At 42.1% G+C, this 13,682-nt stretch overlaps 1 protein-coding gene across 3 annotated transcripts in view; it reads right to left on the bottom strand.

The window, feature by feature from the left end:
• mpripb (myosin phosphatase Rho interacting protein b) overlaps positions 1-13,682 on the bottom strand; it is a 76,523-nt gene that overhangs the window by 37,544 nt on the left and 25,297 nt on the right. For all 3 annotated transcript variants that reach the window (XM_088927493.1, XM_088927492.1, XM_088927495.1), the window contains exons 4-8: positions 12,634-12,785; positions 11,125-11,209; positions 10,446-10,620; positions 7,507-7,948; positions 4,929-5,058 (exon numbers count right to left, since the gene is read on the bottom strand). In XM_088927493.1, the coding sequence (XP_088783619.1) occupies positions 4,929-5,058; positions 7,507-7,948; positions 10,446-10,620; positions 11,125-11,209; positions 12,634-12,785 (984 nt within the window). The remainder of the gene's footprint in view (positions 1-4,928; positions 5,059-7,506; positions 7,949-10,445; positions 10,621-11,124; positions 11,210-12,633; positions 12,786-13,682) is intronic.

The following is a 13,682-nucleotide window of genomic DNA, read 5'->3' as shown; positions in this document are numbered from 1 at the left end:
TGTTTTCCAATTACAGTACATCTTCAGCAATGCAATTTAGAATATGCTAAACTTGCCTTGTGAATGACCAAAAACAACTAAATCTTCTAGCATAAATGAACATCAGGCCCAACAAATCTGTAACAAAATGTCAACCCCTTTATTCTTGTATGTGTTATAGCAAAGACAGTGCCTCCTTCACCTTCCTCAGGAAACAGGAGCCAGAAAAGTGACAGCAGCGAAGAGGAATCGAAAAAGTGAGAAGTGGTTTTAATGTTTGGCCCAAAAGTTAGTGTAATCCTGCTTCCTGCTTTTGTCCCACTGCTAATACTAAGACCTTTAGAATGATGACAAATGAGGAGAGGGATTTTGGCCAGACTAGTTTCTTTCTGGCTGTCAGGAGACCTGAGGATCTCTTGGATCCATTTTTTGAAGAATCCCAGCACATCTAACCCAGCATGGTGGGGTAACTTGTCCCTGACACACATAATCCCTCCTGGAACCCTGTGACTCTTGTTGTCAGTATTTAATGCTCCTCTTCATTGCCACTTGTATCCCCCTGGTGTAAGTTTCAGCATTTATTCTGAAGACGTTATTTAGTTTAATTTTGTTAATATCTGGCAGGTCTTTCCTTATTCTAGTTCCCTCTATATTCTATGCTCAATACTTAAAAATGTAAGTAAAATGTAATTACTTTCTGCTGTCTTACATCTAACAGAACACAGACTCTCTTCTTAGCCTAATTCAGACCTAGAAGAAGACAGTTAGTTAAAACCCAGATACTATGAGACAGCAGCTGAATGAGAAACACAAATTGGAATTCCCTGGGATACACAAACACAGCGATTGACGACAGCAGGATAAGGAGAGGTGCTGGATTTGTTAAACTCCTGAAACCAGGGTACAAAGCCAGCTCCTGCTCTGGGCTGCAGGCTCCCTGAGCTCACAGCTCAAGAAACTGGATCCTGTTCGTCCGGTTCTTTGCAGAAGCCCAGGATTAGACGTTGAGGGGTGGGTACTGAGATGCTTTTAATGGGGCCATAAAATCAGTAGTGCTGCCAGTTGGAACAGAGAGAAAATGGTGATGAAAATAAGGAATAAAATTTAAGAGTTGGAAGTATTTGCCTTGGTCTTTTCACCACCTTTCACCAGCTCCTTCCTCACATGCAGCAAAAACATTTTGACCGGGGAAGGCTAAAAGATGTTCATAGTGAAGTTGAAGGTTTTTTTTATCCATTCGCTGAAAATAATAACACAAAAATGCTACACGATTAATAAACATAGCACCTTTACAAAACAAAATCCTACAATAACAAGGGCCTTGGCATTGGCAGGTATTTCAAGAAAGAAACAAAACATGAAAGGCAGAATGAACGACTCCTTTGCTGTTGGCAACAGGCGAGACATACAATGTACATATAGAGGCTGTTTATCAGCGGTCAGCTGTCTGTCAAGCCTGAGCTGAGCTGCACATGGGAATCCCATAAACAAGTTCCAATCCTCCTCTGCACTCTCAGGCCTCAGTGCTCTTCTGATAACCAAGCACAGTGCAAATGTGTTCTTGTGTAGACCCCTTCGTACTGGGGCATCTCAGAGCGCTGCACAAAATCAAAAACAAACTATCGGCATATCCAATTCCAGTTACCAATGATTACTTAAAAGGTAAACCTAGAAGAAACTTACGAGTTGAAATCTGCTTCCAGAAATAAAGTGCAGCAGCTCAAAGTCCTGAACACAACTGATTAAAGATGGTGTCTGGGTACAACTGGTAAATCTGTGATCTCCGATCTCTGTGAATGAGGAGGATCACCTGGAACGAGCAGCTCCTAAAGGCCCTGATCCATGAAGGACTTCACAAGTAATTGTTGGTTCTTTAAAATTCAGAATCCCACTGGTAACCAATTTAAAAGCCTTAATCACTGGGGTGATACAATCAGAGACAAGAGCACAAGACTTTTATAAAGAATTACAACAGACAGGTTGAGAACCCACAAAAACATGGGCAAATTTGTCTACATCCTTCCATTCCAGGCTGGTGCTAAGTCAATGTCTTAAGTCAGCAGAAAACAACTGTTGGCAGAGCTGGTAGCACTAGCTTTTGGTTAACTGTTGGCACGGTTCAACAACGGAGACTGTACAAGATCTCTAAATGAACGAGACTCAACTCTATACAAGGCAAGAAATAAACCAGGTCCATGGAGCATCAAAAAGGATTTTTTAACACTAAAAGGCAACTGTGATTGCTAATGGTTCAGAAAATAGCCCACAGAGACTGGCCTCCCTCTCCACTACTGTATCATTCAGGGCTTAAGATTGGCTAAGCTTGGTCAAGTTGACTGTAATTTCAGGTTTGGTGTTTTCTGGCATGAATGACCTCAGGCCCTGTCTGACAGTGGACAGGAGGCTACAGGCAGTGCTGACTCGCAGTTATTGCTCTCTGCCCTCTTCAATCAGGAGAGTGAGGGAGGGAATGTTCTGACACCCCCATGAACCCTTGTCTCTGTCCTTTAAACAAGCCAAATTTAAAGTACTTCAAACAGGCTTTTTTTGTTTTCTGAAGAAGCGCTTTCCCCAGGATAGGGTGGGAAAAGGAAGTGGAACTATCAGGGGAATTTGACCACAGAAAGGAGAATGGAAATTAATTCAATGCACAACTTTGACCTCCACTGAAAACCACAAACACAAACGGAAGCAGAGCGCCTGCTATTACCAGCCATCAGGCTCTGCAGGGCCCCTGAGAGCCAGGAAAGGCTGAAGAGACTTTAAAATACTTGTAGCTTCATTTATTTAATTTACTGGCCTTCAACCTGGGAGTGTGGGGTCCAGAACAACAGCATGGAAAATCAGCTCTCACTCTGCTATGACAGTGCTAATGGAGCATCTGTCGGTCTGCACATCTGCTTTAAGACTTTAAACTCAATAGCAGCAACCATTACAATCATTATTTATGTAAACTGGATCTTATTTTTAAATGTGGGGTGACTTTTTATTATTCTGCTCAAGTGCAATAATATATTTTGTTTCTTTGCATGTTGCATTTTTGTACCTAGGTGGCACACAGAAAATAAATAGAATGTTTTAAGTTGTAAATCTGTAAGATGGATTCTTCTGCATATGCATTCCATTTTTAATTGTAAAAAATCTGTAACTCGTATTTATGTCTACAGAATTTGTATTACCATCAGGCACCATGACTGTAGTTGTCTACTACACAATAACATCCAAGGCTGGGAGTTTTGGGAGTTTTTCACACTGCAATACAGCCTTGGACCTACAACAGCCTGGTGGCTCAAGTGTTTTATTAATTCAAGTAGAGATTATCTAAATCATTCCATTTAAATGTCTAATTCAAAAACAACCTTGCAATTACAAGAAAAGAAAATGTGCCCATGAACACAGACATTATATGTACGCTAGTAAGCTGTGTGTAATTACCTTTGTCTGCAATCTCAGAACTGAGTATCCCAGACCAAAACAGTTTAATATGCTTCAACGCACATTAATTTTTTTTTTCCAGAGGGTCTTGTTTACTGCACTGTTATATTTGATGCCGACCATAGATTGGAAACAGTAGGATGGAACAAAAAGACTGGAATTATGCAAAACAAAGGAACCACCTGTTTAACAAGGAGGGCTAAAACATGTTCGACTGTTGTTTCCTTGACAAATAAGCACAGTTCAACAAATACTACATGGTTATTTGACTTAGTACACTATTTCATCACCTTGTTTCAGATGCTTAAAATCTGTAACTGCCAATAGTAAATCCACCACATTCTGGTGAAAATGGTCTATGGGTGAACACTCAAGAACAAATATTTCTTCCCTGAGCAAAAGAAGATTGTGTCCTTCATAAATCAAGGTCAAGAGGAAATAAAGGGCAGCAAGAGGAGTTCATTCTGTGTCACAGTCTAGGTTTAGAGACAGTCTAGAGGTTTGGATACATGACTGGGGAGAATTGTTAGGACCCCCTTCAGCAGACCCTCCCCTGAGGGCAAGGATGGAACGAGGAGAAATTGATGGGGAAGTGGCTGGCAAAAACTTGATCGACTGAGTTCAGAAGAAATAAAATAAACAGACCTGAACTGCTGGCTTCAAGGCCATAAACTACCTCAAGGACCACTTCCAGAGTTATGACTGTTGGTCAGTACTGGCACTGAGGCTGTTTGCCTAATAAGCAGATTCCTCTCACCCTTGTGTGGTCGATAAGATCGCCTGTTTCACTGGCAGCACCAGTTATCAGGCCTGTCTTCCACATATCTCACACCTACACTGCTGAGCTGCCTTCCTATAGGAATCAGGCACCCAGAACTGGAGCCCAGTCCTCTAGAAGTTTGTTGTTGAAATTGGTTCCAGCTTATGTATGCTCATACTGGCAGACTTTTTCCAAAGAGTAAAAATTCACAGAATGTCTTAGTGCTTCCCTTGTCTTTCTCTTCTCTTCTTCCCACTCCAGTTCTGGTGAATGCCAATCCAGAAACACTTGCAGGTCAATCTAAGCTACCGCTTCAGAAATACCAGGAACACATTTGCGTTACTGATCTGGTACAGGGTGGGAGATCTTTGCAATAAAGTTATCGCATAAAGGAAGAAAAGATTAACTTTTGTTTTTCATTTTTAATGCATTCTGCTGTTCTAAACATCAAACCTCTGTTTGGTGCTCAAGCCCACATTAGGACTCCCAGTTTGAAAATGAGGAAGAAAGCAGGCAGAAGCTATGCGCCCTAGCTGTGTGCAGCACGATCGGATTTACAATGTCTTTTCTTGACAAGATGATCAAAAGGAACATCGTCAGGAACTAAATCTTAAAGGAAAGTAAACCTTCAGTATCTTAAATCAAGTACCTCACGGTCTATAACTGCTTAAGCGTTACTGTATTTTCTTCGGTTTGATGATATAGGATAAAGCAGTACTGACTCTGGGGTTCTGCCTCAATTCAGAGCTCTCACCTCTCTTTGGAACCGCCTGGTCTCACTCCTGCCCTGCCTGGCTGCGCTGCGGCCCGATTCCTCCTCCACCTCCATCCTCTCCGCGTTGTCCAGCTCCAGCGCTTCCAGCTTCTCGATCACGGTGGACCGACTGCAAGGCAAACACTGGTCAGGCCATTGGTTGGAGAAGGAGGGAGGTTTGAACGAGCAGCCATGTTTACTGAAAAAACAGCGACATCCTCAAACACGGACAGAAGAGTTCATGGCTCAGTTCTCCCAGCTTTTTTGTCCTGTCATGACTGTCATTTGCAGGATTTCTCAGAAGACAAGTTTTATTTATTATTCTGAAAACCCTGCTGTTAGCCAGACGAATGTCTTTCAAAACATGAACAACCCACACATCAGTTTAGATCTGAGAGACCACAGTCTTATTTTTCAGATGAGCCACCATAAGAGTTAACAATACTGAGATTATGAATTGTGGATTATAGCAAAACCAAGTCAGTAGCCTTGAAATATTTGTGTTTCTGTGTTTAGCGTTTGTAATCATTCATGACAGAAGTCTGCAACTCTACACAGAGACTGTTGCTTTAATTAAGGCTGTTCTTAAGCAAGTGAAGAATCCAGTTTACTGAGAGTCAGTTGGAAATATTAAATTACTTTTTGAATTTTTGACCTTATTTGGGGAATCCAATGCAGTGTCAGTGCTTCCTTAAAAGGCAGCGAGCGAGACAGTCAGAGAGGTATTTATCTCACATGACTGCCAGCTCCTTACTGCCTGCCGGGTACTGAAATGGCACGGCTTCCACAAACTAAAATTAACACAAATGAACTGATTCTCTCTCTTATTAGCCCGGTTTAGACGACCATTCTTAATTTGATACTTATATGCATTCCACTCAGCTGAAGTAGAGGAACAGAGAGAAGAACAACTTAGGGAGAACCCAGAAAGTCTAACTGCGATTCTGGACTTAGTTTAAGAAAGATAAACCCCAGATTCTCTTCAAGCTCTCTTTGAAGCATCCCATAAAATATAGATTATTCTGCCTGACCTTTATGCAAAGGGCTCCTTAAACTGAAAGTCTTATGGATCCTGAGTGCACGCAAAGAATGTTTAAATTAACAGAATGCATGCCGTCTTCGCTTCATGAGATTAATAAACTATAAGCACATTATATGTTTACAATTAATGGGTCAGAGGACTTTTTTTAAAACAACCATGAGGATAGAAGAAAACATATTACAAAAAGCCGAATAATTGTTCAATTGTTTATTCACCACAACTCTGGTCTGTTAAGCAGATACAGCTGTTGCATGTAAATGGCCAATTAATGATGTAAAGTGGAATCTGTGATGCAGCCTGACCTAATTATCAATGAAGCTGCACCTGATTATGTATCTGTTTCACCAAAGCAGGTCAAATATCAAATCTGGTAACAATAGCAACTGACTTTTAAACAATACAATAGTATTTAATAGTACTTATACTGATGATAATAATATTTATTATTAGTGGATTCATCATCCTACAATCAATTTTAACAACAGTGGTGAATCTCAGTGGATGACATCTGTATACGGACATAGTCACTGCAAATTGTTCCTGTGAATTCCTGACAAGTCAGCACTGTATCCAGCAAATTTCAGGATAGGAGCGATGCTACAAGGCCTGTCAGACCTAAACATGCTAAATGGTGAAAACCATAACTGAATATAATTGTCGCACAGTTAAAATTGTCCATGCCCCCTCCAGAAAATAAAAACCCATCCTACATTTCCCAGAGGAAGTGCACATTTAATACACTGTGAAATTTGAGATTTACAGTTTACCACAGTTTTCCATCTTTCCTGTGGAGTCTGCAACAGTTACGTGCCTCAGACAAAGTGGATACTTCTTTAAACTATTTTTTTTTCTGATTGGGAAACACAACCTCATACTGGGTTTTACTGAGGTGAAAGCACAAATGTCATGGACTACCCTCCAACTGGAATAACACTTTCCCTTTGTTGAGTACCTCTGTGAAGTTCACAATTCATTATTCAGTTTGCCACGAAGAGTTGAAACAGCAGATTTATGTCCCAATTTTCCTGTGTGTGACTTACTATACCAGACTTTTGCAATTGTTGAATCAAGAGAAAACGGCCATTTTAATTAAAATGGTTTGGAATTATCAGGATCAACAAAACCTGAAACAACGATCCTCTCAGAGGAGTCTCCCTTTCTTTTGCCATATGAATCAGTTCGTCTTCCCACAGAGCCAACTTATTGAATACAAAGTCTTGCCTCTGCAAATCTGCTTTTAGCATGTATCAAGTCATCAGTCTTTCATCAGTGTCTTTATGTTTATTATTTTCCCAAGAATATGCTGTTCAAACAATCACACTGTCATTCTGGAAAGTTGTCATGCAGAACTCCACTGAATTAGTGAGTACACTGAACACATTGCACACTGAATGAGTGAGCACAGTGAAAACCGAATTAGTGAGCACAGTGAACGCAGTGAACGCAGTGAACCCCGAAATTAGTGAGCACAGTGAACGCAGTTTCCAAGCGAATCCATGCCAAGCAGTGTTCAAGAAACCGAGTTTTTGGCGTTACCTCTTCTCTGGCTCTCCTTCTGGCTGCTCTGGGCTGCGCACTCTGCGCTTCTCTGTCTTTCGGGACTCTGCCTCGTGCCTCCGGGACCGAGAGGCCTCCAGCAGGGCCGAGGTCCTCTGTGCCCTCAGGTCGCCATGGTGACTGTCCGTGCTGGTGACCGTGCTCCCGCTGGCGTCCGAGTCCAGCGAGCTCATGGAGCCGCTGATGTGGGAGCCGTTGGAGAGCAGGCTGCTGCCGGAGGGGAACGGGTCGCTCTGTGCCGGGGAGGGGCACCGGGGGATGCCCCCGAGCTCGGCGCTGTGCCTGCTGGACGTGCTGCCCGTGGGGGACAGAACCTGCGTGTCGTGTCTTGGGGGTGCGTGGAAGGAGATTCCACCCCGGTCCACCTCATCGCCATTCACAGAGCCATGGTCAGAGTGGAGCTCTGCTGCAGTCACCTCTCCTGTCAAGATACAAACAGGAGAGCTTACAACCGCAACTGGGTGTGAGAGTGTCTGTCCTTCTGGCAGCAAGGAGCAGTGGATACGGCTCTGGACCATTACTACGTGGTCAAAGGTATGTGTGTAGACGCTGCTGTATGTTTCATCACATTTCTTTGCCCTGATTTTGCCTAAGTTTTAAGCACAAACTGGTACCACTTACAAGGGATTATGTAGAGCCTTGTGCTCAAAATCTCTTTACCTTGGAGAAATCATCTTTAATGTGCCACTTCAGGTGTAGCATACTTGCTATGCCTGGACAAACTCTTCTTTGATGGGAAAAACGCACAGATGTTCAATATACACCAATATAGAGAAGTCACTCAGAAAAAGGAAAACCAGTATTATAACAAAGGAAACTATGAAGAACGTAGGAGTTCAAAACAGCCATGTTAGAATTTTCGCTTAGCTTCTCAAGATCAATTTTTCCTCCCAGTTCCAGTATTCGCAGGACAAGCTGCAGAACATGAACATTTTGGAAAATGGGCTAAGTGGCTTGGGTTGAGCAAGACACATGGAAGCCAAACCGCAATGTTCTGTCCCTCAAATCTACCCTGCTGAAGAAGCTCTTAAGGGCCTGGCAGGATCTGGGAGTTTTATTCAGTCACTTCATACACACATTTGTTGAGGTACATTTCACAGCTGTTTCTTCAAAGGAATTGCTTGCTCATGGGAAACAGACTGCATGTCGTGCTTTGCTTCAAGTTCAGCTGATCATTGGTCTGTAGAGACTTGGCAGGATACCTCATACTAGAATCCTGTTCTTTAGGAAACAGGTCATGTGATAGGTTTATACAGGAATCAACTCACCATTCATTTCCTTGTAATAAAGGCACAACCTACTCTGCAGTAAAGCAGAAAGGACCAAGCCAAGCACTCAGGCTCTACTTGCAATACAACACAAAACCACTAGACCGCTTTCTGCCATTCCTTGTCGGCCACACTAAAACACACTGAAGTGATTCATATAATACAGTAAGCAAGTCGTTCACTGTGCACACCAAAAGTTGAAGATTAAACCAGCATAAATGGAAAGACTTAATGAGTATTTAGAAGACCAATGACGGTGATCCTTTATGTGATGATAGATTAAATATGCACAGCACCTTGCCAAACCTTCACTGCGTACAGTTATATACTCTGCTTTGCTGTGGCTTCTGATATTGTGACAGGTTGTGCTTTACTATGCTGTACTCTGACTCCACAGTAAGTCTTTCTGAAGGAAGTGCTCAAAGTAAGCCTTCAAAATGGCAGGGTTGCCATAGGAATCCTGTAATATAATCAAATCCCACCTTAACAACATCCCTCAGATGGTGCAAAGCAACTGTGTTTACAAAAGAACCTGGCCGATTCAATGTCACTGCCAACACCAGACCCTATACTACACAGGTTTATCTAGACTCTTCATCACAGAGCACCATTAAGACAGCAACTGAAATGTACACAGATAAGGACGAAGGTGCATTTGCTAAACACCAACACATACAGTATAATGCCTTTCAAAAACATGTAAGAGAGGATTCGCACAGCTGTAGATGACAATCTAACACTCCCTGGAAATGGAGACAAAATACGCTTGAATACAATTGCATATTTCCTCAGTTCTTACAGTCTTTGAAAACAGGAACTGTCACAGATCTTTATTGCAGTTTTTTTTTCCAACAATGCCAGCAGACGTTCACAAATGGTTTTGTGAATTATCTGGATAGTCCTGGCTAGGACTGATTCGAGTTTTAAAGATTAAAATTATTTTTATTATAAACAAGTTTACTGTAACCACATCTGTATAAAAATGTCATATGGAGCTTATAGTTGTACTAGTTTGTGACAAAAAAAAAATTACACTGCTAATCATCACTGAATGCTTTGAAAATACAATACTGAATAGGTTTCCTTTATACACTGGCCACCACAGGGTAAATGTATTCAACACACATTCAGAATCCGATGCTGTACCTGGACGCTTTTATTCTCCGACCATATTTGTAAGGAGCCTTGAGCAGTTTTCATTTAATAAGCACACTGCGTGCTGCTCATCGACATGTGTTTCTTTGTCATTGAGAGCAAGAATGTTAAAGAAAGACCTTGAAGAAATCCTATCAGCTTTAGACTCCTTTCAAAGAGTTTAGGTAAAGAAAAAAATAAACTATGCTCACTGCAAGCCCTAAAAAAAACCCAATAAATAACCAAAACTAAATTTTCAGAATGGTGAGGGCTCAGGGGGAGAAACCTCAATGTCTCTGCAAAAACCAAACCGAGCAGAAAAATAAAGAAATAAATATGATGTTTCCCACAGAATACCGCAGAACTAATTCCTGCGTGAGAGCGGTATTTCTGTTTTATTATTGTAGCTCATTATCTTTTGAAAACATTTGTCGAGACAGTGCGACACTGAAACGGGAAACCGAGCGAGAAAGTCAGACATGAAAGCCTGCGGCTGCGAAGGCTCTTCCTACGTACCCCCCAGGGGCAGCGCGGGGCCGAGCGAGCCGCTGTCGGATGGCGGCCAGCCCTGCACTGCTTCGGCCTCCCCGGTGTGGAGCTCTTCCTGCCATATGCCCGACCGAGAATCAGGGACCTTCTCGGCATCTGGAATCCCAGAACCTGTCACAGGCACCTTTGCCGGGCCGGGCTCCTGAACAAAGGCAGACATTTATTTTTACTGCACAATCAAGGACGATGCTTCCTGTTGCTTTTGGACAGAAAACAAACATCTGAAGACTGACATAACAAAGTTGAAGAAAATGATGAAAAGGGGAATAATAAGGAAACAAAATAATGGGGGATTTCAAAGCTCCTATAAAGGGCAGCTCTCGTTTGGCTTTATTTGACGTTACAAAGCACAGTCCCAGTCTTTGCTGAAAGGAAGTCCTAGCTGCAAAACAAATAAGAGACTGGCCTTTTTCACTGCTCTACTTTCAGATCATTTCGTGAAAGATATCAAGCTCACGCACTACCAGATCCCCCAAAAATTGATAATTGATAGTTTTAATCATGACATCTCAATTTGGGACTACACATTGCCATTTTCAAGAGTTCTGCCACCTCCCCAATTTAACACAAATAGAAACAGCTTTCCTGCGTCAGAGGGAAGGACAGCTGTTTCTTCCTGTCAATAAGGATCCTCGGAGGAAGTCACCTGTGAAGTTGTGTGCTCCACTTTGCGTTTCTTCTTCTGGTTGTGCTTATTGGTCTTTGGGTAAACAATGAGTTGTTCGTGCCACCTGTTAATTACGAAAACAGTCACGATCAGACACGCTAATTTGGCTGGATGACAACAGCGATCGGAGAGGCTTGGATATTTATTAACATCAGATAAACACATTTGAACGCTGGGTCAGATGAGATGCAAATGGACAGGCTGTTGCAACAGAGGCTGCTGACAGCCAGGTGGAATGTATGATTACATTTCTGAACAGTGATACATCACAAAGCACTTTCACGCACTGCTCCACTGTTTCATCCTGTAAGGGGGAACACTAATTATACTGGAATCTGAAGGCTTCAGACAACTCAAACAACAATAAACAAGCTCATTTCCAGGTATCGAAGTACAAAAGGTGGGTAAAAGACTCGGGACTTTTTTTACTGTCAATTGCTAGGATGCTGTTCAAATGCAGTCTTGTTAAAAAGAGACAAGCAATGTGGTAATGGACTTTAATTTTCCACTATAAGCACAGAATTTAAATAAATGGTAAAAATAAATACAGTATTCCAGCATTTTAATCACCATAAACTGTCATTTATTCAGAACACCCAGACTTTAAATTTTCTCTTTCTTGTCGTATGTGACATTGAGAACCACATAAGTGAGAATACATTTTATAAAATAATCTCAATACATTTCAATTTCACAAAGAAAATAGTTTTTTTCTCGAGAAGAAGAGTGAAAACAAAGGTCATGTCTATCCGCTTCATTGGGAATTTGGAAAGGCCCAGGCCCATGTCTAATTCCTTAAAAATCCAGAAGACAAGACTGTGACCAGAGTCCCAGGACACAGGATCGAGACACCTCAGGAAGAGTACAACAGGAGGGAACTGGCGAGGTGAAAAGGCTTTAAGCAGCTGTGAAAAGGATCGTTCTTTGATTACACAACACTGAGTTTCTGAACAGCAGAACAGGAGGGGCCAGATTATGTGCCTTGAAACTAATCTACGAGTCAACATATGAATCATGAGTTCATTTAGCTGGGACAGTGCTGAACAGTTAAGTGCCACGCTGCATATGATTTCGAAGCCTTCCTCCAAGGAAAATCATTTTCTCTGCTGCCCCTCTACTCGCAGAATCACCCCCGATGGAGCACACTGGCCACACTGACGAGACACAGGCTGGGTAACAGCTGCAGGGTTCTGCAAGACGTTTCTTTGATTCTAGACAGACATTCAACACATTGCAATGCTATTCAAAATACGTTCTTGAAAAGTGAAAGAAATAATAAGTGCGCCCAAGAAATAATCAGCAACACATTCATGCAGGCTGCAACAGCAAGTCGGATACTGTACCTTTCTCTCCAGCTCTCTTAACAGAGCAACTTTATGAAAGAAGAAAGTTATGTCATGGGATCTTAAAATAAACCAGTATCTTTTCCCATGAACGACATCGTAATGTTAGTAGGACTGTACCATCAGAGGGCCTGTTTCTACTTACCCATTGATAATCTCTTTGTTTTCACCGCGGATGAAGTACTCCTGTTCTGGGGTTATGATGCACAGCGCGTTCTTTTGCCCAGTCTTAGGCTCAGCATCGATGACATCGGTGCACTGATTCATGTTCACCGTTCCCTGTGGCAGAGTACTTGGCTGGAACACAAGGAAGAATGAGCACAAGACTAATAAGACAAACTTAATCGTTTCCATTTTGACACAGCATAACTTCACTTGCCAGCACATAAGAAAGTAATTTCATTGTTCCATTTATTATCAGCAGGCTGCTGACTGCTGGTAAATGTCATCGCAGGAACAAGCAACTATCAATATAAAATACCCATTCTGGTACAATTCACCTGTTTTCAGTTTGGGCCAATGGATTTTGTCAATGGTTCATGACATCCATGCAGCATGGAGATATTAAGATGTACCATCTCTTTTGTTCATTATTTTAATAATGACCTGATCTCAACTAGTAATTCTAGCTAAATGATTAATTCAATCCTGGCATTCTGCAGATGCAGAAACCTATCTGGTTGGCTGGTCTCAACTACCCAGGCACAAAAATGTTGGGAGCCCCTGCATTTTCTCCCCTGGCACCGCTGGATCTGGACCTGTCTGTACAGCTGTCCTGTGGTGCTAGGGGGCCTACAGTGGGGGCTGGAGTGACGCGGTCACCTTCAACCTTGCCAGGTACTGCTATCACAGCTGCCCTGACTTTTTTTATTGCGAGGGTCCTTTGGGAAATTTGGAGGAAGTACCACAAAGTGTGGTGGTGGTGGTGGTGGTGGTGGTGGGGGAGACTGTATGTTTTATTTCTCTCGGGAATGAAAAAAAAAACAATGAAAATTGCTTTACAAAAACTCTCAATAACACTTTCACAAAACCAGAGAATTGCCATAACAATAGCTGAGCAAAGAACGACTACTGACATGAACAAAAAAAAAATCACAATCCAGCAGGACCACCGATGGAAGGAACCTAAAATCAGCCTTTGTTTTCCACTCCTTGCCTCGTTTCGCACTGTGACATCAGAATGGAAACAATGCA

The sequence above is a fragment of the Atractosteus spatula genome, chromosome 11 (genome assembly GCF_055471065.1).
Source record: "Atractosteus spatula isolate fAtrSpa1 chromosome 11, fAtrSpa1.hap1, whole genome shotgun sequence".
Lineage (NCBI taxonomy): Eukaryota > Metazoa > Chordata > Actinopteri > Semionotiformes > Lepisosteidae > Atractosteus > Atractosteus spatula.
This window is presented reverse-complemented; position numbering and strand designations above follow the sequence as displayed.